The sequence below is a fragment of the Galeopterus variegatus genome, unplaced genomic scaffold (genome assembly GCF_000696425.1).
Source record: "Galeopterus variegatus unplaced genomic scaffold, G_variegatus-3.0.2 Scaffold5480, whole genome shotgun sequence".
NCBI lineage: Eukaryota > Metazoa > Chordata > Mammalia > Dermoptera > Cynocephalidae > Galeopterus > Galeopterus variegatus.
Genome location: NW_007731591.1, coordinates 1 through 20902, shown reverse-complemented (window position 1 = coordinate 20902; position 20902 = coordinate 1). Strand labels below are relative to the sequence as shown.

Here is a 20902-nt window from a genome sequence, read left to right as displayed (position 1 = left end):
GGCCCAAGCCTGGCCTCCCCTGCCTTTCCCCAGGCATGGTTCCTTCCACCCTGGGCGTTGCGCAGCCCCCAAGTCAGGAAAGAGACAATGGCCTCCCTTCTGCTCCCCTGCAAGCCCTCTCTACACTGCAGCCACACTGACCTTTATACATTATAGATTAGATGTGTCACTGTCCTACTAAAACCCCTCAATGCTTTTCCACTGTCCTGGGAACAAAATCCAAGCTCTACCATCACCTAAGAGAGGGTGACCTTCAAATTTATTATTGTCCAAACCAAAATGGGACACTGTGAATATTTACACTGGGACTACAGCCGTGAAGGGGGGCCATCCTAGACCTGTGGTCCCCCTTCCTGTAAGGGGAGGTCCCAAGTGCGGACCACCTCCCTGCTACCATCCTGGACATGCTACCCCCTCCCCTACTCACCACATGCTCCACCCCCTGGGACGCTCTCTGGGTTTCTTGCCTGAGCTGCTGCTTATCTCTGGGCCTTTACACTCACTGTCTCTCTGTCTTGACCACTCTCCACAGTTTCTCCGGGCTAACTCCCCATCCTTTAAGTCTCAGCTTCAATGTTCCCTCTTCAGAGAGGCCTTCTCGGACATGGTCTCAGTTGTGTCCTCCTCCTTATTTTCTCCCTTGAAGCACGGGATTCTCTTCCTTCACTAGATCATTAGTCGTAATTGCATCTGTGTGTGTTGCTTGGTTTGGTGTCTGTCTTCCTCCACTGGCCCGGAAGTTCTGCAAGGGCAGGACCCAGCATGGTACCTGGTATATGGGGCACAGAGGACCATAGACAACCTGGGTTTGAATCCCAGCTCTGCCTCTCTCTTACTAGCTGTGTAACTCCCAGCAAATCTCTTAACCCCTCCATGCCTCTGTTTCTTCATCTATAAAATAGAGATGGTGGTGATGGTAATGAAGCCCACCTATAGGGCTGTTGTGAGAATTCAAGAGTTATTACATGTGTCTATAACTGTGGCACAGGGTGAATGATGTGTTAGCTGTTGCTTTTGAAACAGATGCTCAATGCAGGGTGAGGAGTGAATAAATCACGTAGCTGAAAATCATTCAGCCAAAGGCTGCTGCAGGGATAGGGGCAAGGAACAGACTCTAAGCAACACACTTGGAGGAGGAGGCAAATAAGCAGTCAGGAGAAAGCTGGTGTGCCTGCCCTTTAGATCCCTCTCACCCAGGATGTGGACCTCCCTAAGCCCACCACCCAGGTCTGTCCCCCACAGCCTGCTCTAGCCTTGCCCAGCTATGCCCTGCTCCTGGGTGCCCTCGATCTCCCTCTGCCCCCGGGGTTCACACTGGCCCCCGTAGGGAGTGCTTAACCTGTGTATAGAATGCCATCTCTTTTTTATTCCTTTTTTGCTTTTACCTTCTTTTTAAACTTTAATTACAGAATAATGTACAAATAAGGAGAAAATAATATAACAAGCACCCATGTATCCATAATCACCCATACTGAATAGATGCTAACAGTTTGCCACATTTGCCTTCGATCTCTTTCTCTCTTTTCAAATAAATGAAATACAGCCACAACCAAATTTCCTCCTCCAGCTCTCCTCTTTCTCTCCCTGCCTCCCCAGAGGTAAATCTGGTGTTTATCACTCCCGTACATATGTTTACACTCTTGCCACAAACATCTGTATCCATAACAATATGTAATAGTGTTTTGTGTGTGTTTAGAATTTATATGAAAGGCACCCTGCCATGCATATCATTCTTCAATTTGCCTTTTTCACGCAGCATTATGTCGCTGAGATTTACCCACGCTGGGCCATTTTAATGGCAGTGCATTTGAGAATGGTCCAGTCTCCTGCTGAATGTTAGGTTTTTCTCATTTTCCACTGTTCCAATCAACACTGCAAAAAGCTACCATTTTTCCGAGGTCCTGGTCACGTGTCTCCCTCTTCCAGGAAGTCAGCCCTAAATTTTCATGACCTTCGCCCTTTGCCAGTATGCACTGTTCTTTCTCAATCCCTGCATCTCTGCTGCTCCTCACACATGGCATGGGGACCCTGGGGGGGTGGGGGGGAGTTGTGTTCTCCTCCCTACCGGTCTGTGCTGAGCTGCCCAGCCTCCCAGGGCACGTCTCCAAGTGCCCCAGAGCAGAACTCAGGGACGCTGGTGGAGCTGAATTGAGTGGAATCTATAAAACAGAGATGGTACAATGAGCAAACAGGCCAAGGCCAAGCAAGGAAACGAGGAAACAGAATATTCCAATTTGCCCCAGTGGCTTGGAGGGTGGGGGCAGCAGAGACGGAGGGCAGAGCTGCTTGGGAGCAGCAGTGGCCTGCAGGCTGTGCAGGAGGGAGAGGGGGCCAAGAGACCCTGACACCCCCAGCACTGGGCCCAGGCCTGGGAGAAGGAAGGTGCCTTTGAAGAAACAGGGAACATACTGAGCAGCAACTTTTTGGGGAGAATGTAGACTCCAAGGGGCTATCATATCTGATATGGAGGTGCCATGTATGTGGTGGAGGATGTTGGAAACTTGGATAAGGGGGTCAAAAATGGGGCAGTTGCAGGAGCTGGGGGTGCAGGCACCCAGAAAGAGGTTGGAGCGGGGAGAGCAGAGAGGGGCTGAGGACAAAGCCCTGGGGAACACCCACTTTGAAAGAACCAGAAGGAGGTGGAGAAAGAGGCAGCAGGACAGCTGCTTAGGTGGCACCCCTTCCTCCCAGGCACTGTCACCATGCCAGTTGTGATGAGCACCAGAGATGAGGGGACCAGATGAGAAAGAGCAAGATGAGAAAGAGCAAGAACCATGGGCCACGGAATTGAAGGCACCCAGTAGGGCCACTCCCTGGGGATGTCACACAGACCCAGGTGCCCCTCACTGACACCTCTACCCAATGCCTAGTGGAAGAACAGCCCCATCCGTAGCAGAGAAGGTAGCTGGTAAGCTGCCTCAACAGCAGGGGCCATCAGGAGCCTTAGGAAAGGGCTGGAGTTCCAGAGGGAGGGCTATGATGGGCTGCATCCATGAACCTGAACTGCTGTGGGTCAGGCCAGAGAGGCAGCAGGGAGAGATGACAACCCCAACGGGGTGTCCTGAACTGTGGGGGCCTCTGGGGGACCCAAGTCACTGGCCAAGGGAGACTGGGACACAGACGCCAGTCACCTAAAATTCTGATGGTTCTGGAGAGGGGCTGGGGATCATCCCCCACACCTCCAGTAGCCCCCCTTTTCCAGTGAGGAGCAACTGCAGGGCCTGTGTTCCCCAGAGGCAGGCAGAGGGTCCTCTCTCGAGAAGCTTAGACATCACGTGTCCAATGCCACGATCCCAGGCAGCAAGGCCAGGGAAGGCAGCACTCGCTCCCCTGGGACACCCAGGGAGCTGCTGGTGCCAGAGCTGTGTGTGCAAACATGAAGCACCCCACACCCCAGTAACAGGCACTCACCCACTCCGCGTACTGTGCTAATGTTCAGCTGGGCATAGCGACGGCACTTTCCAGTTTGCCCAGGACAGCCCTGCTTTGTGCCTGTTGACTGGTGTGATTAGCAGCAGTGCTCCCTGTTCAGTCTCAAAGGTGTTCCATTTTGGACTGTAGAGTATATGGTCACCAGTCCTTGAGGCCCATGGTGTAGGGGCCTTAAGCAGCCCTGCCCGTGACTGTCCTTGGTGTTTTCACAACAGCAGCACCTCACTGTGTTTGTTTTCCGCCTGCCTGGCAAGTGCCCCCAGCCATGCCCAGAGGTGGACCTGTCTGCCAAGACTTACACACACACACACACACGCACACAACAGCCCCTGTCGTTCCTAGCGACCCAGACAGACTCCGGCTTCTGGCTCTCTTATGTTGAGCACGTCTCCGAGCATGGCGTCTGAGTCAGTCTCCAGATGCCATCTCACATAGCAGCCCCAGAGGTTCAGAGCCCAGGGCCCCTCCCAAATGCACCTCACGTTGTACGAGCTGTCCTGAGGCTGTGATATCATAAGTCCCAGGACAGTTCACCCAATGTCCTGGGACCCTGCTGCAGCCATCTGTGAGCCATGCCTGGGCCTCCCCCACCCACAGTACTGTCAGTCGATACTCTGTAATATTGTGCACCTCCCTGATCACCCCCAGACTTAGGTAGACCCAGACAGACTCCGGCTTCTGGCTCTCTTATGTTGAGCACGTCCCCAAGCATGGCGTCTGAGTCAGTCTCCAGATGCCATCTCACATAGCAGCCCCAGAGGTTCAGAGCCCAGGGCCCCTCCCAAATGCACCTCACGTTGTACGAGCTGTCCTGAGGCTGTGATATCATAAGTCCCAGGACAGTTCACCCAATGTCCTGGGACCCTGCTGCAGCCATCTGTGAGCCATGCCTGGGCCTCCCCCACCCACAGTACTGTCAGTCGATACTCTGTAATATTGTGCACCTCCCTGATCACCCCCAGACTTAGGTAGGTGACCCAGTGCTCCTGAAATACTCTGCATATTCTGTTATTATAGTGCACTGTAATTGTCAATATTCAATACATGTCATGAAGTGCGAGGGCCAAGGGAGCTGTACATTTGTGGGCATAGAAGAGTGGAGACTCAGCGGGGACCCTGTGGCTGGGAGGCCTGGAATGTGCAGTCTATGAGAAGAGGGGTCAGGAGATAGGCCAGGTGCCATCAGCAGGAGCCTGGATAAATAAACCATGTATCCGTAGACTGGACTCCTGTACCACAAGGAAAAATAACATCACTGATACACCTGACAACAGGGACAAATTTCGTGGACATTATCCTGGGCAGAATAAATCAGATCTGAATCAATAGCATACGTACCCTATGATTCTGCATAGACGCAGTTCAAAAACAGGTGAAGTTAATCATTGGTGACAAAAATCAGGATAGTGGTTCCCTGAGTGTGTGAAGTCGGGGGGAGGGTGGAACTGTCTGGAAGAGAGTGCTAAGAACCCTTTGGAAGGGCTGGGAATGTTTTATATCCTGACCTGGCATTGATTACACGGGTGTACACACATGTAAAGTCATCAAGCTGTCCGTTTAAGATGTACGCACTCTATAAACTTGACTGCCTGTCTGTAATGCCTTAATTAGAACGAGAGAGAAGGTGGGAGGAGGTGGGAGGGAGGCTGTGAGCCATGCTGAGAAATGGTTGTCCAGACTGAAAGGACACTTTAGCAGCCTGTGTGGATTAAGCATGTGTCTGAGACTTGGACAAGTGCTGAGGGACGCATCTCCACAGGTTCCCTGAGGTCGTACAGGGTCTGCAGATGAAGGGGGGGAGGGGAGTTGCGGCAGGTCCTCAGAAGTGGCACCACTGTCCCCTTGCCCAAAAGCCTGAAGAAGGGGCTGGCATTACATCTCCTGTCTGTGCCTTTGTGGCACCTGGCACACAGTAGGTGCTCAGTAAGTGTGTGCGGAGGAAGGAATCAGCAGAACCCATGGCCTCTTCATGTCCTGCCATGCCAAGGGTCTGGGTGGCAAGGCACAGCCCACCATTTATTTATTGTTTTGATTTTCTTTCATTGTGGTAAGAACACTTAACATGAGATCTACCCTCTCAACAAATTTTTAAGTGTACACACAGTATTGTCAACTATATGCACAATGCTGTACAGGAGATCTCTAGAACCTATTCATCTTGCTGAACTGAAACTTTATGTCTGCTGATTAGCAGTTCCCCACTCCCCCTCCCCCAGCCCCTGGCAACCACCATTCCACTCTTTGATTCTATGAATTTGACTATTTTAGGTACCTCATATAAGTGGCTCATGCAGTATTTGTCCTTCTGTGGGTGGCTATATCACTTAGCATAACAGTTCTCTATTACAAGTCAACCATCCGTACTAGTGATGGGCTGTGGGTGTCCCTCATTTATGTGACCTAAAATTCTTTTAAAGATAACAGCTAACATTGATTGACTGATTATTATGAATAAGCAGTGAGCTAGGGTTTTGTTTTGGGGTTGTTTTTTTTTTTTCATTTTTTTTAATCACGGAAACTTTCAAACATACATAAGTAGAGAGAACTGTATAATGAACCTCTGTGTACCTTCAACCCATCTTCAACCCAAGGCTGGTTCACCCAACCCCCCAGCCACTTTCCCACCACTGCGGATTATTTTGAAGAATATCCAGACGTCACATCACTTCATCTGTAAACTCTTCAATATATATTTCTAGAAGATAAGAACTTTTAAAAAAATAACCACAATCCATTATAACACATAAAAATAATTGTTTAATGTCAGCAAATATCTACTTAGTGTTGAAATGTTGCCAATTGCCTCATACATTTTTTATGTTTGAATCAGAATCCAAAAAAAAGGAGCACAATTGCTTGTGGTCAATTTGCCTGGTAGGTATCTTTAATGATAATCTCCCCATTTTTTTTCTTTCTATTTATTTAGTGAAGAAACCAGATTGTTTGTTCCAAAGTGTATCCCACAGTCTGGAGTTTGCATCCCTATAGTGCCGTTTAACATGTCCCTCTGTTCCCTGTGTTTCCTTTCAGCTGGTTTGATGAGATTTGGGTTCTATCTGGCAAGAATTCTTCTCTTTTGAGGTGTCAAGATTAGTCAGGGTTCAGGTGCCGTCAGTCTGGTTCGTCCATTATAAAGTGACCCATTGGCCTTTCGCCTGCTAGTTTTAGCAGCCATTGACTATGGCCTGGACCCTGTATATCACTGGGGCTTAACATGGTGATATTCTAATTCTATCATTCCTTCTGAATTTATTCAGTAGAATTCTAAAAGGAATTCGCCACTAGCTGTTTAGTTGAAATAATAGAGTCTTTACAAGAAAGCAGGAGAGATGCTCAGTTTCCTCTTTATTTGTTGGAAGAGTCAATTCAATGGCATTCTTTCCAAGGGTGACCAAAGAGGTTTTTTCAGTACCACGGTAACATCGTGACTTTTAGACATCTTTGCTGTTCTGACACATTACAATTACAGACACCACTGTTTTTGGCTTGGCCAGTGGGCGCACTTTCAAGTTGGCTCCTAAGACCTCTGGCACAATGTAAAGTCTTGGGGACTTCTTCACTTTCTGGTCTAATGAGATGTTTCAGGCTCAGCTTGTACTTTTTCTGCCCTGGACCTAGAATTAGCCGTGTGTCTAAAGAGCCCTGGTCCCTTTTAATGGAAAATGACAATTTGGAGACCACAGTCTGAGCTCACCTGTTCGTTGATACTGAGTTGGTCGCTGATTCGGTGAACAGAGCTAGGAAATGCATTTTATTTTTTGTAAAAGAAAAATACACCACTGACAGGGATGGGCTTTTGTCCTTGGGCACAGATCCTTCCTCCCCAAGTGTCCTGTCCTCTGCCTAACTCCTGCTGATATCTTTGTCCCAAACATCAAATGAACTGTTGATCACTGCCTCATTCATTAAGGAATTGGGGTCACAAGCTTTCTCCCCAATGCTCATCCCTACCCTGGTCATCGGCATGACGCCACTGTACGGAGGCTGACCCACAATGACACTCTGGCCTCCAGACTACAGTGAACTTCCCCCTCTTCCCTTCCTTCTAGGGCCATGTGCCCACCTTGATCTACCTCCCCACAAATCCTCAATGAATCTCTGCCACCTGAGTCTATCTGCTCTGTTCTCCATCCTTGACTCCCATTACACCTGCTTATTGACCCCAACCTTCCCCAAGCCTGCCCCTCCCCGTTCCTCCCTGTGTCCTGCCAGCTGATCCCATGATCCCTCACTTCATCCCCTCTGGCCATTTTTAACTCCCTCACCTCCTTCTACTCCTGCGAGCCCCAAATCCTGAATCAGGCCATTGCTGCGTGTGGTGTGCTGATAAATGTTTAACACCTGGCTCTGGGCTGGGAGCTGATTTGGAGCCTCTGCCTATTTCCGTGGTGTAAATATTCCCACCATGGTCAATTTTAAGATACCGAAGAGGCAACGCCAGCTCACAAAATTCCTGAAAATTTAACAATCAGCTTTTGTAAGCCTGTGCAAACCAGGGTCTAGCTGAGCACTTGCTGAAGAAAAATCACACTTTCCATAATGAGGCCTCTGCCTGGGGGCAGGCCTCGGGGTCTCCCCAGAAGTCCTGTAGGTTCTCTGCCACCTCTGACTCTCTCTCAGCCCTCTTTCCTTTCTAAGGGACCTTACTCTATCAGTTACTACTCGGCCCTTCCTATCTTCTGCCTCTCCTCTGCCCACACGCAGAGCTTTAGGCCTGTCCAGAGCTTTCTTAAAGATGCTTCTCCCTCACCCCAGTGGCCCCTTTGCCCTCACCCTCTCCCCACCCTCTCACTGTGATCCTTCCTCCCTTTCACCTATTTGCGCAGAGTCCTTGTTTGCCCTCACCCTCTCCCCACCCTCTCACTGTGATCCTTCCTCCCTTTCACCTATTTGCGCAGAGTACTTGCTCCTTACGCTCCTTACTTCTGAAAAGAATAATCTGATATTGATCTTGACCAGAGTGCCCTTCTCCACCTGCTAGCATGTGGCATCCCTGCTTAGGTGGCTCCTGCCATCCTCGCCCCACCCCCAGCTAAGTCATGGTCACCAGTGGCTACCAGATCCCCACACCTGGGGCTCTTCGAAGTCCTGCTTCCATTCAGCCCCGTACATCCATTTGCCCCTCTCTCCTTGCCTTATGATCCCTGATATCTCTCTTTCCCATTCCCTTCCCACCTGGCTGTTTCTTCTGTCTTCCTAAGAAGCCCCTCTTACCCTGAGATGCATGTTTTAAGACAAGACATCCTAAGCTCCAGGCCCAAATTCCAGCCGCTGAGGTCCCACCAGCCCCTCAGACCGCCTGCATTTGTTTCCTATTGCTGCTGTAACAAATTGCCATAAACTTAGTTGCTGAAACCTATTTATTATCATACATTTCTGGAGTTCAGGAGACCTAAAATCAAAGTCTTGGAGGAGCTGTGTTCCCTTCTGCAGGCCCTAGCAGAGAATCCTTGCCTCTGCCAACTTCTGGAGGCCACTGTGTTTGTTGGCTCATGGCCCTTTCTTTCCTCCCTCCGGCTGTGACATCGCTCTGACCTCTGCTTCTATCTCCTTCTCTGACTGTGAACCCCCAGCTTCTCTCTTTCCCTTCTGAGGACCCTTTGTGTCCACCTGGATACTCCAGGATAATCTCCCCATCTCAAGATCCTAACTTAATGGATTCATGGCATAAGGGACATGGAAGGTGACATTCACAGGTCTGGACATTGTGGGGGCCATTATTCCATCTGTCACACTCCCACTCCCCAGCCACACTGTCTTTTATTCCAGGGCTCACCTTTCTGCTCCCCATGACTAATGTGCCACTCCCCCCATCCACCTCATCTCAGCAGATGGCATTTCTATGCGTCATCTGGGGTCCAAGCCAGGGACCTGAACTTCAGCCTCAACTCCTCCCTTCCTCAACTCCCTGGTCAGTCTCTCAGACCACCTGACCCTCTCTTCAGTCTGTTTCAGTTTTTCCATCCATAACCAGTTAATTTATCAACAAACATGTATGAGGGTACTTCAAAAAGTTCATGGAAATATTCATATTATCTTTAAATTCTATTTTTCCATGATTTTTAAAGTATTCTTGTATATCCTATGTACCAGGCATTGTTCAAACCTTCTTATTCTCCTAGCAGTCCCACGAGGTGAATACAATTAGCAGCCCCATTTTATGGATGAGAAAACTGAGGCGCAAAGAGGTTAAGTAAAATGACTAGAACCCCCCAGCTCATAAGTGTCAGATATGGAATTGGAAGCCTAGCACTTTAGTTCCAGAGTCCTTGTTACTTCTTGCCTGGATCAGAGATCAGGCAGATGCCAGGGTTAAGGGTCAGTTGGCAACCACGTTTTCAGCTTTAAATCTCACTGAGCCCCTCAGCCCCTTCCCACATTCCCCAGGCTAATTGCTGTGCTCTCTTCTGTCCTGGATGCTGGCCATGAAGGGATCCTGAGCACTGCCATGTGACACGGCCACTTCCTGTATAGCCTGATCCTCTCACAGGCCCCAGAGTCCTCGAGCCCACTTCTCAAGGGGAAGTCTCTGAGTTCCCGGGCTCCTCCCTGGCCCTGCCTGAGCCCTGCCCCACCATGCACTCTGTGAATGCTGGAGGGCTCACCTTCTCTCACTTTGCAGTGGTGACCCAGAACAGGGTCCTGGGCCCCTGAGAGCCAGCATAGGACCTGGCAGATAGTGACCCTGCAGCTCAGTGCTGGGACTCTGGACAGAGTGGCCACTGACTGGGGAATTCTCTCCTCTGGCATGACTGCTGTTCTGCTCAGACCCATGAGCCCTGTGTCGCTGTGGCCCCAGAGCCAAGAGGCGCTTGCTTGGATCAGGGTCCAGTTTGGCTGAGCTCGAGGGCTATTGGCAGAACCGCAGCCTTGGTCACTTAGAGCTTGGGGTGCAGCCATTGCAAAGCCACAGATCAGGAAATGAGTGGGTTTGAAGTGACAACAAAGGAGAAAGAAGGGGAGAAAGAGGGAAGATGGAAAGAAAGAGAAGGGAGAGGAGGAGAAAGAAAAGAATTGAAGGGAAGTGGGCAGTGCCCAGTATGGGCCCGGAGGTGGGACAGGGCTGTGACTTATCTCCCTCCACAGTATGGGCCTGGAGGTGGGACAGGTCTGTGACTTATCTCCCTCCAGGAGCTGCCCCTCCGTGTCCCACCCTTGCAACTGCAGTTGTGTGTCCTGGGCCAGACCAACAGCTCTTTGCCAACCACAGGAAGCCCAAGGATCCTGAGGTGAACATGGGGGCACAGAAGGACTTCTGACCTATTCCTGGTCTATCTCAAGTGAGAGGACCCTGCCTGTTACCTCTCACCATGGAAAGTGGCAGTGCTAGGAATTTGAGAGACTTGGCTTGGCACAGTTGGCCCCACAATGTCCTCAACTCACCCCTCCATGTTCTCGCAATCCACCTGAGATCTGGACCCTGTCCAGGTCACCTCTTCCTGACAGCCTTCCATGATTGTTTCCACTTTAAAATGACCTTATCTCTTACCCTTCTCTGCCTCCCCTTCTCTGCTCCAGCCATTCTGATTTCTTAGGTGTCCTTCCAACTTGTCAGGCACCTGCTGCCTCAGGGCCTTTGCACATGCCCTTTCCTTGACCTGGAATTTTCTTTCCTCAGACAGATGCATAGCTCACTTCTCCACAGGGTCTTCAGGCCTTCGCTCAAGTGTGCCTCTCACTAACAGGTTAGTGAGTCTGTCTGAACCTTTATAATATAGCAAAGAGGTCAACCAGGGGGCAGCAATCCCAGCCTTTCCTGGGGAAGGTGCTATTGAGCTCCAGAGTCAGAGCCACTGAGTGAGCAGCTGAGAGAGGAGTCTGTGGTTGGGGAATTCCTTCTTTCCTAGCCCTGCTGACAGGAGGAGACCTGAATATCTAGAAGGATGGGGTATTTTTAACCTCTCTATCTTTCTGGGCAGAGGGAATGGCTTACTGTGGATAGAAAAGTCACTAGTGTGGAGGGGGCAGAAAATGGGGGAGGTCTGGGTGCAGCTTTATGTTTCATGGCCCGCTACAAGTCCTGAACAAGGCTGGCTGTGAACTCCGATGGTCTGCCAAGAACAAGTTTCCTTCTGGTGATGCCAGAAGAGTGCTGTTAATCACACAGTCCACCCCTTGGCTTTAGAGCTGTCTGTCCTCAGTGGGGCTTGGCCAGTTTGTTCAGCTGCAGACACATCCCTCCTGTCTTAACCAGCACCTCAGTGCTCCTCCTTGGCCTGGCCATCCCTGTTCCTTAAGAGAAGGGACTGGCCTTTGATAATCCAGGCTGCAAATACCACATCCCTCCTGTCTTAACCAGCACCTCAGTGCTCCTCCTGGGCCTGGCCATCCCTGTTCCTTAAGAGAAGGGACTGGCCTTTGATAATCCAGGCTGCAAATAACACCCCTGCCTCAGTTTCCCCAATAATACATGGGCCAGGCTGGCCCAGCCAGCATGCCAGAGAGTGGGTTTACCTCCTGACACAGGAAAGGCCCTGCCTCTTCTGCCCAGAGGCTGCCTGGCCCCCTGGACATTAGGTTAGACCCTGACAGAGGCACCCCATATAGGGAATGGTGGACGGCAGGCAGAAGCAGCCATGCCAGCCTGGTGGAGACTCACCACACAGAGAACAAGGACAAAGAGCAGAGAGAAGCAGGCAGGCGCTGTGTTTATGGTCGTCTCCTGGCTGCGCCCTCAGCACCTCTCCTCGTAGGTGGTAAATGCAGCTACCCCCACCCCACCCCACTCCAAGCTGCCTGTTGAAAGGGAGGAATGGACACCAACGTGCACACTCATGCCCCGCCTTTCCCAGCTGAAAAGTAGGATGGCGACCAAGGACTAATCCCTAGACCCAAGTTTTGGGACCCAGCAAAAGACTGTAAAGATAGTCCATGCCCTTGACAAAGGGTATCTTGCATCAGGTTCCCTAGAAGCAGAGCCAGAAGTGGGCTTTCTTCCAAAAGAGATTTATTGAGGGAGAGCTCTCAAGAAACAGCTGGGGGGCAGGGGGAGCAGGATGGGGCAGGGAAGAGCTAAACCCAGGATGTGGTCTCAGACAAAGTCTGGCCTCAGCCTGACCTCACGGTGCTCCCTGGAGCAAGGACGGCATCCCAGAGTTGCACCACATTGAGGCAGGGGGCTGGCCATTTCTATCCCGCACCAGTCCGTCATCAGCTGCAGAATGCCCCTTGGGGAGCGGGTGTCATTGCACTAGGTGAAGCGGTTCTGCCCGTGGGCTGAGGGCAGTTCTCCAAGAAAGGGACAACTTTGGCAGCCAGCTCTCACAGCAGCTGGGGGCTGGGGCCCTGGGTTCAAGCACCGACTTCAAGCCTGAAAGGTAAATTTTGAGCAAAATCTGGAAGGAGATAATGGAGAAGACCAAGCAGCTCTCTGGGGCTCCTGCCAGGAGCCTGGGGTCTCTCTGACACTCTCCTGCAAGCAGGCAACAGCCCCCCTTATGAGTGCCACAGGCACCATTGAGACCATACCAAAGGCCAGTGGATGGCACATAGCCTGGTGTGTCTCCTGCAAGCAGACAACAGCCCCCCTTGTGAGTGCCACAGGCACCATTGAGACCATACCAAAGGCCAGTGGATGGCACATAGCCTGGTGTGAGCAGAATGAAGAGTGCTCTGGGCACACACTCCAGAAACCGCTACTGCCTGCCTAGGCCCCAGCAGGGTGGGGTTAGCCACAGAAGAGCCCTGGGAGAAGGTGGCTCTAGACTGACTCTGAAAGGGAGAGACCCACAGTGGGGAGAAGAGGAGGGCCAGACTCCTGGCCAGACCAGCCGTGGGAAAGCCCAAGGTGGGCACAGCCACGCCGCTCATGGGGCAGCTGCCAGAAGGAACAGAGCCAGTGGCTGTGGCTCCTGACCCCAGGGCCCCTGGAAGACCAAGAGCTCTAGGGCTAACCAACTCAGGAGCATATCCTGACCCTACCACCTGCCCTCTGGAGGTAACTAGAATCTTATGCGAAGTGAGATGTCATGAAGAGTCCATGGGAAGTGCATAAAGGGCCCAGCGTGGGGCCTAGGAGGTACCGATTCTCAGAACACCCCCTGCTCTTTGCCTTCCTCTTCCCATTAGAGGCCACCTGTCCAAAGTCCACTCACTCCTTCATTCGACAATTATTTTAGAGACCCTGCCCTGGGTCAGGCATTGTGCTAGAGGCTGGGATACAAAAAATTAATCCCATCCCTGCCTTCCAGAAACATAGAGTCTCATGGAGTAGACAGGTCAGTAACACATTAAAGTGTAGGCGTGCTTCAGAGGGCGCCTAGGCCAGGCTTGGTGGGGGACATGCCTGACCTGAGGCTGGAGGGGGGAAGGATGGAGCAGAAAGCTCCTGGGAGTGGCAGGGTCCGGGCAGAAAGGCAGAGGGGCCCGGCCATGTGGGAAGACCTGCTGGGGGCTCAGCGTGGCTGAATTCGGAGAAAACAAGATGAAGACAGCACCAGGAAGCTGTACTTATTCCTCGGAGCGGCGCTGGGAGCCCCTGATGGTTTTCAAAAGGGAAAGGAGAGAAGCCAGTTTTTTATGAAGAGCCTCCCAGCAGCTATGTGCAGAGTGGACAGGACAGCGTGGAGGCCATCAGAGGCTGTCACAGCTATTTAAGCAAACTGAGATGACAGCCCAAGCAAGGTGAAGAGAGGGAGTCACTAGAAAGGAAGTTGAACACACCAGCTATGGTGACCACTGTGAGTGCAGGATAGAGAAGAGGGGCTCATTCAACAAACTCAGCAAGTGCTGAGCACCTGCTGAGAAAACAAGATGAAGACAGCACCAGGAAGCTGCACTTATTCCTCGGAGCGGCGCTGGGAACCCCTGATGGTTTTCAAAAGGGAAAGGAGAGAAGCCAGTTTTTTATGAAGAGCCTCCCAGCAGCTGTGTGCAGAGTGGACAGGACAGCGCGGAGGCCATCAGAGGCTGCCACAGCTATTTAAGCAAACTGAGATGACAGCCCAAGCAAGGTGAAGAGAGGGAGTCACTAGAAAGGAAGTTGAACACGCCAGCTATGGTGACCAGTGTGAGTGCAGGATAGAGAAGAGGGGCTCATTCAACAAACTCAGCAAGTGCTGAGCACCTGCTGTGTGCTCGGTGGGCTCTCTTCTGGGCAATGGGAGTGCAGTGCTGCGCAAACCAGACCCAAGTGCTGCCCTAGAGACATCCACTGCAGGGAGAAAGGCAAGGGACAAAATAAGTGACTCGAACTGGATGGTAGAGGACGATAAATGTCACAGTGCACAATAGAGCCAGCTGAGGGGGTGGGGAGGAAGGGGTGGGGAACATTGTAATTTTAAACACAAAGGGTAAGTTCACTGCAGAGGTGCAGGTATGAGCCACGTGGTTGTCAGGGAAGAAGATTCTGGGGGAAAGCAAGTGCCAAGGCCTGAAGTAGGTGTGTTTCTGGTGTGTCCAAGAAGCAACAAGAGGGCAGTGTGACTGGAGCAGAGTTTGGGGGGAAGAGGGAGTTTGGGGGAGACACATGGAGTTTCTGGGTCATAGGCACTGCTGGAGGCCTTTGAACAGAGGAGTGACATGATCAGTTCATTTGTTTGTTTTTAAATCATTCTAACTGCCAGGTTGAGAAAAGATTGCAGGGGACAGGGGAGCAAGTGAGAGACCAGTAAGGAGGTGAGAGGCCATGGTGTCTCAGACAGGGTGGGAGGGCACATGGATAGGGTGGCAGCTGAGTTCTAACTGTGTCTTCTTCCTCTCTGCCCTCAGTCCCTCCACTTCATCCACACTAGCCTCGTCATTATTCTGCATGCATATCAGGGCCACCTCAGGGCCTTTGCACGTGCTGTTCCCTCTGCCTGGAATACGCTTCTCCCAGAAGTCTGCATGCCTCTGTTCATTCACTTCATTCTGCTCTTTACTCAGATGTCACATTCTCAGCAGGCCTTTCCTGGCCACCTTATCCAAAATGTATACCATCACCCCCAGCCACATATCACACACACACACACATACACATCCATCTCTCCTATCTTCCTTCCTGGTTTTATTTTCTTCTCCTTAGCATGTTTCACTCTCTGATACCTTTACATTTTCCTTGCTTTTCCTATGTGTTGCCTGTCTTCTCTAATGAAATGCAAGCTTCATCAGGGCTGGATAAGTGTGAGATACCAGTAGACACTCAAGTGGAGATGCATGGGAGGCAGCCAGATCTGTGAGTCTGGAATTAGGGAGAACGGTCTGAGCTGGAGGTAGAAATGTGAGCATTGTCACCCTAGAGTCAGTATCAAAAACCCTAAGCCTGGATGACAGTCCTAGGAGAATGCAGAGAGAAGAGACTGCCAGACAACAAGGGCACTCCTACAGTTAGCAGCACCGGAAACTGACAAAGAGTAGGAAAAATCAAGAGATCGGCATCCTGGAGGCCATGGAGGAGAAGAGAGGCACCTAGGAGGAGGAGAGCAGTGTCCACAGGCTGGGGCCTGGGCAGGGTGGGGCACATGGGCACAGCAGCAGAGTGATGAGTGAAGCGCAGGTGGGGAAGAGGAGACAGCAAGTGTGGACTGGAAAGGGTGGCAAGACCAAAGTCATGGCCAGAGAGGCAGCAGCTGTGACTGAGGCAAGATCACGATGACTCAGATCAAGGGCTGCACAACACTCACCTTGGGTGGGAGGAGACCCTCTTTTATTTCCAAAGAGGAGAAGAGGTGAGGAAGGTGTGGATGAGTGGCCAGCTTCTGCGGACTGTGTTTTCAGGAGGTGAGATCAACTGCTCCAGAACAGGAGAAGAGGCAGGCTGCAAGGCTTGCAGAGAAGAGAGAAGGGAGAGAGTTGGCAGAGTGTGGGAGCCGAGATCACTGGAAACACAGGACATGGAGCTGAGGTCAGAGACCCTAAGCATATTCGAGGAATGGTTAAATTGCTCCAGAGTTATGATCTGGTTGCATGAGTCCAACCTAAATCCAGAAGGATGTGGATGTAGGAGGATGGAGAAGAGAACGGTTGAGGTGCTGGTGAGCAGGCGTCTCAGCTAGGCTGAGAAGGAGACAAACAGGAGATGACAGGAGGGATCCAAGGAGCTGGCGTGTCAAAGTACAGGTGAGGAAGAGAGAGGATGGGAGTCGCAGTCAGCAGTGGATGATGGGTTTTAAGTGAAGAAATTAAATGCTCAGGCTTAAAAGGATGGCCCCCCGCCCCCAGCTGCTGTATAGAGAACAGGCCAGGAGGGCACAAGGTCAGGAGCAGGGAGACCACTTAGAAGGCACTGCCAGTAGACAATGATGGTAGCTTGGACCAAGGTGGTAACAAGGAGGTGGTGCAAAGTCAGGGGGACTTGGGAGCCAACAGGAGTTGATGATGAATGAGATGCAGGGTATAAAACAAAGAGAAGAGTCTAAGAATGTATCAAGCACCTACCATGTGCATATGTGTATGGTGAGGGGAACTTAGCCGTTTAAAGGTGAAATAGACAGGAAACTGATCATTACCTACTGTGCTCTTGGCACTTAGAAGTGAGTGTGATGTACTGATAGCGGGATGGGAGTGCAAATAAGTCTGCTGGGTCGGGAGGGAATGGCGCAAGGAGGGCTTCCAGGAGGAGGTACCACTGGAGATGGCACTACAAGGTATAGAGGAAGGGCATTCCAGGAAGATCATGTGCAAAAGCCCAGAGGCAAGACTGGGGAGCTTGTCATGGCCAAAACTCAGCGAGAGGTCATTGTGGCCCTTGGCTATTGTACTTGAAGACAGAGTAAGACTGCAGAGAGACGCTGGAGCCACAAGAGAGCAAGCGGGTGATGCTGGGTGCCTGGATGGAGAGGTGGGAGGCTAAGGGAAGGCATCCCATGAGGGCCTCCTTTTTAAGGACAACTTCTAAGATGAGTTAGCACAGCTGGACTTCACGCCTACAAGAAAGGCTGTAGACGGTGTGCAGAGTGAGAGAGGGAGCCCTCTGGGGAAGAAAAGTAGACTGCCTGGGTACTGAGAGAGAGTTCTCTTGGCCTCATCAAGGCTTTCCTGTGGCTGGGATATAAGGGCTGGCAAAGGTGTGTGCTGGCAGCTGGGGACAGATGAGGAGGCAAGACAGGCGAGGCAACTGGTTGACCCAAGTAGCTGTCGTAACTCAAGAGTGGCTCAGGGAGCAGAAAGCTGGTAGTGACTGTGAAGGGGTTTGTCCACTGATGCCCCCACAGCAGGACAGCATTACAGGGACAATGCTCATGAGCCAGGTGCCCATCCTCAGGGGTGTGGGGGCAGTTCCCCATTCCACACTCATGGCAGGCAATAGGGAAGGAAATTCCCACGACCCCCTCTGACTCCCAGAGATCCCGGCTGTGGTCCACTGAGAGAATGTTAAGGGGGCGCTGCAGGGAGGTGTAGGCGGCAGACTGCAGCACTGTGGGCACAGGTGGGTGTGAGACTCAAACCTGCCATCTGTGAGGAACAGAGGGAACATCTCCTAGGGAGCTGCCACCTGTGGAGTCTGGAGCCCAAGGCACAGGCATCTGTATTTTCTGTGCATGATGTCTGCGCACAGTGGGAAGAGAGCAAATAAAACAACATTGTAGCAGATACTGTCAGCGCCCACCCATCTCCCCAAGACCTTCAGTGCACATGGGCCAACTTCCACCCGAGCACGTGCCTGCATTTCTTTGCCCAGGGGCTTTCTCTGCCCACCAAAATCCTTGTTGCCCACCCGTGTAGCAGACAGCAAGTGCAGAAAATTAACACCTGGAGAGAGCAGCCCAACCAGTGGCTGATGGGAATGGGTGTATAAATACCCCACCTTCTCTTCCCTGTCTCTTTTTTCCCCACTCCACTCCAGGTGTTTCATTTAGCCCCCAAATTAACAACTTGAATTTGAATTCCTGTCTGAGTCTGCTTTTTGCTTAGACAAAACTTCAGCAGGATACAGTGGGAACATGTTGGGGCCAAAAGACTGAGTTTACATTCCAGCTCCTTCGTGTTTAAGGAGTTCCCAGCTCACAACAAACTTCCATACAGGCTGGTTGAGCATAAATTGGAATATTAATGTTTACAAGACCCAGGCCATACTGCAATATGCCATGTTGCCCCCAATCCAAATAAAAACCATGCTGATAACAATCCTCTTTGGCCGGCTTCAGGCTCACCACTGGAAGCATAGCCCACTGATTTGTCATCCTGGGCTAAATATAAAAGAATTGTAGCCTGAGTCAGAAAGTTATTTTCAACATGCTCTTACTTTGCAGCCATTGAGGGATGCTGTTCTTGAGGGCCACCTTCTTGAGGACTGAAGTTAACCCTGGTGGTCCCCACATTCCAGTGACTGCCCAGCCCCTCTCCCAGGGAAAATCGTTTCCTCAAACCACCTGACTGATGCTCCAGCCACCCCCAAACCCACCAGGTCTCAGCTACTGTTCCTGGCCACTCTCCAGAGTAGTAACTGGGTCCCTTCCCAGGGCTGAGGTCTCCTCTCTCAAAAGCCACAGAAATAGAGAGAGCAGATAGTGAACAGACACCAGTATTTACTAAGAGCCTACCGAGTGCTGGGCCCTGAAAGTTATGAATCTTCACAAAATATCTTTCAGAGAAATATTGTCTCTATTTCACAGACAAGGAAAGCGAGATTTAGGTGGCGGATAACTTGCTCAGGGCTGTGTGACCAAGGTTTGAAAAGCCTGTGCTGTGAGATGCTGTGGCACCAGGAACCATTTCTCTGTGGTAGGAGGTGGGTGATATGCAAGGGCCCAGGTCAAAGGCATGGGGAGGGGGGCATGGTGCCTCTGCCTCTCAGTAGGGGACTCTTGTTTCTTTGGGGGCAAGGAAAAGAGAAAGAAGTTCCCATAACTTGTCAAGGACCCTCACTCCTTGTCTGCTCAGTCTCACAGGCACCTGTAGCCTCTGTCCAGGATGAAACACCTCCAACGCCCTACTCCCCCCCCCACACACACCCCACTGCTGCTGAGGGTGAATGACTTTGAGATAGTGGTCTCTGCTTCTTGGATTGTGCCTTTGCAGTTAGTTGCTTGCCTTTCCAGAGACATGGCCTCCATGGGGCGGGGGGGAGGGGTGATGTCAGGGGAGAGGTTTATAGGAAGGAGGGTCTTCTCTGCACAGCTCAGATCTCCACCCCTACCTGCCTGGTTCTGTACTCCCTCAAAGCCATCCCAGAAGCCTTCCCTGACCACATCCAATGGGACTGCCCCACAGTCTTGCATTCCAACAGCCCATCGGCATTGTGTTGACTGTAGCTTAACTCTGGGCTCTATCTCTCACCTGCCTAAAAATATCCATGGCTCCTAACTACCCACAAAATAAAAGCTGAACTTCCTTGCATTTAAGGGCCTACGCCATCTGTTCCAAGCGAAGTTTTCTGAGTTTATCCTACAAGATATTCGCAGGCCCCAAACTTGTTATCCTCTGGCTCACCCGTCCCTTCCACTTGTATACCCTCAGCCCCTCCTCATCCCAGCTGATCTTTGTCCATCCTCTGAGACTCCTCAACGCTGTTGCTGAGCCTGAGTCCCCCACACTACATACACGTACTGATATTCTCTGCACATTGCTACTTGGGGAGCAAGGGCCATGTTTAATCCCTCCTGACGTGTGTGAGCCCGGCACAGTGCCTGGCATGGGGCTAGGCTTGGTCAACATTTAATTCTGGGGTTCTTACCCCTTTTTGTGCTAGGGACTACTTAGGCACCTGGTGAAGCCTATGGATCCCTACTGAGAGTCATGATTTCAAAAGCGTAAAACAAAATACAAAGGCTTACAAATAAAACTGATTTTATTGAAAAAGTTGTCAAAATATTTTTACATGAAATTTGTGGCAGTAATGTGCTTCTAAATTCAGGCATTAAATAACAATATCTAGTGGTGCATTGTAATGTCTGTCATTTCTAGTGAGGAGCATAGACAAGTTTTTTGGGTTTTGTTTTTGGTTTCGGTTTTTTTGGCAGCCGGCTGGTACAGGGATACAGAGAATATTTCAAAGCATCTGCAACGACTGAATGTAATAGGAAAATACCTGTGGGGAATTGCTATACTAGTTTGAGTCATATGAAACTGCTGATATTGCACCAGTTTTGAGCTACAAAAACAGCTAACTTCACGTGGTTTTGTCTCACTCTACTCTGGTTTGTTGCCTACACTCACTGAAAGAAATGTTCAATTTCAGGTAGAGGTGAGTAAAAACGAAGATTATTACTTTTCGCCATCCAAGTTCATGGACCTCCTGAATTACATCAGAGATCCCTTTGGGGAAGGTCCCTTGAGAGCTCCTAGCTGATGACTCAGCCAGGGCTCCTGAAGGGTACAGAGAGTTCCCCCGCCCCCTGTGTGCCCAGAGCCTGCCTGGGCGTCCTCCCCCTCCGCAGGCAGCTAACCCGTCGGTCTGTTCCCTACAGGCTCCCTGTTCCCGCAGCTGAAGCCATCGGAGGGCGTCTTCAAGGTTATCTTCTGGCTCGGCTACTTCAACAGCTGCGTGAACCCGCTCATTTACCCCTGCTCCAGCCGCGAGTTCAAGCGCGCCTTCCTCCGCCTCCTGCGC

At 51.1% G+C, this 20902-nt stretch overlaps 1 protein-coding gene across 1 annotated transcript in view; it reads left to right on the top strand.

Annotated features, from left to right (window-relative positions):
• The window catches only part of ADRA1D (adrenoceptor alpha 1D), a gene marked incomplete at both ends in the record, with an annotated part of 23389 nt that extends 2490 nt beyond the window's left edge, over positions 1–20899 (top strand). The window contains one exon of the mRNA XM_008589494.1: positions 20760–20899. Within this exon, the coding sequence (XP_008587716.1) occupies positions 20760–20899 (140 nt within the window). The remainder of the gene's footprint in view (positions 1–20759) is intronic.
• Positions 20900–20902: the final 3 nt, after the last annotated feature.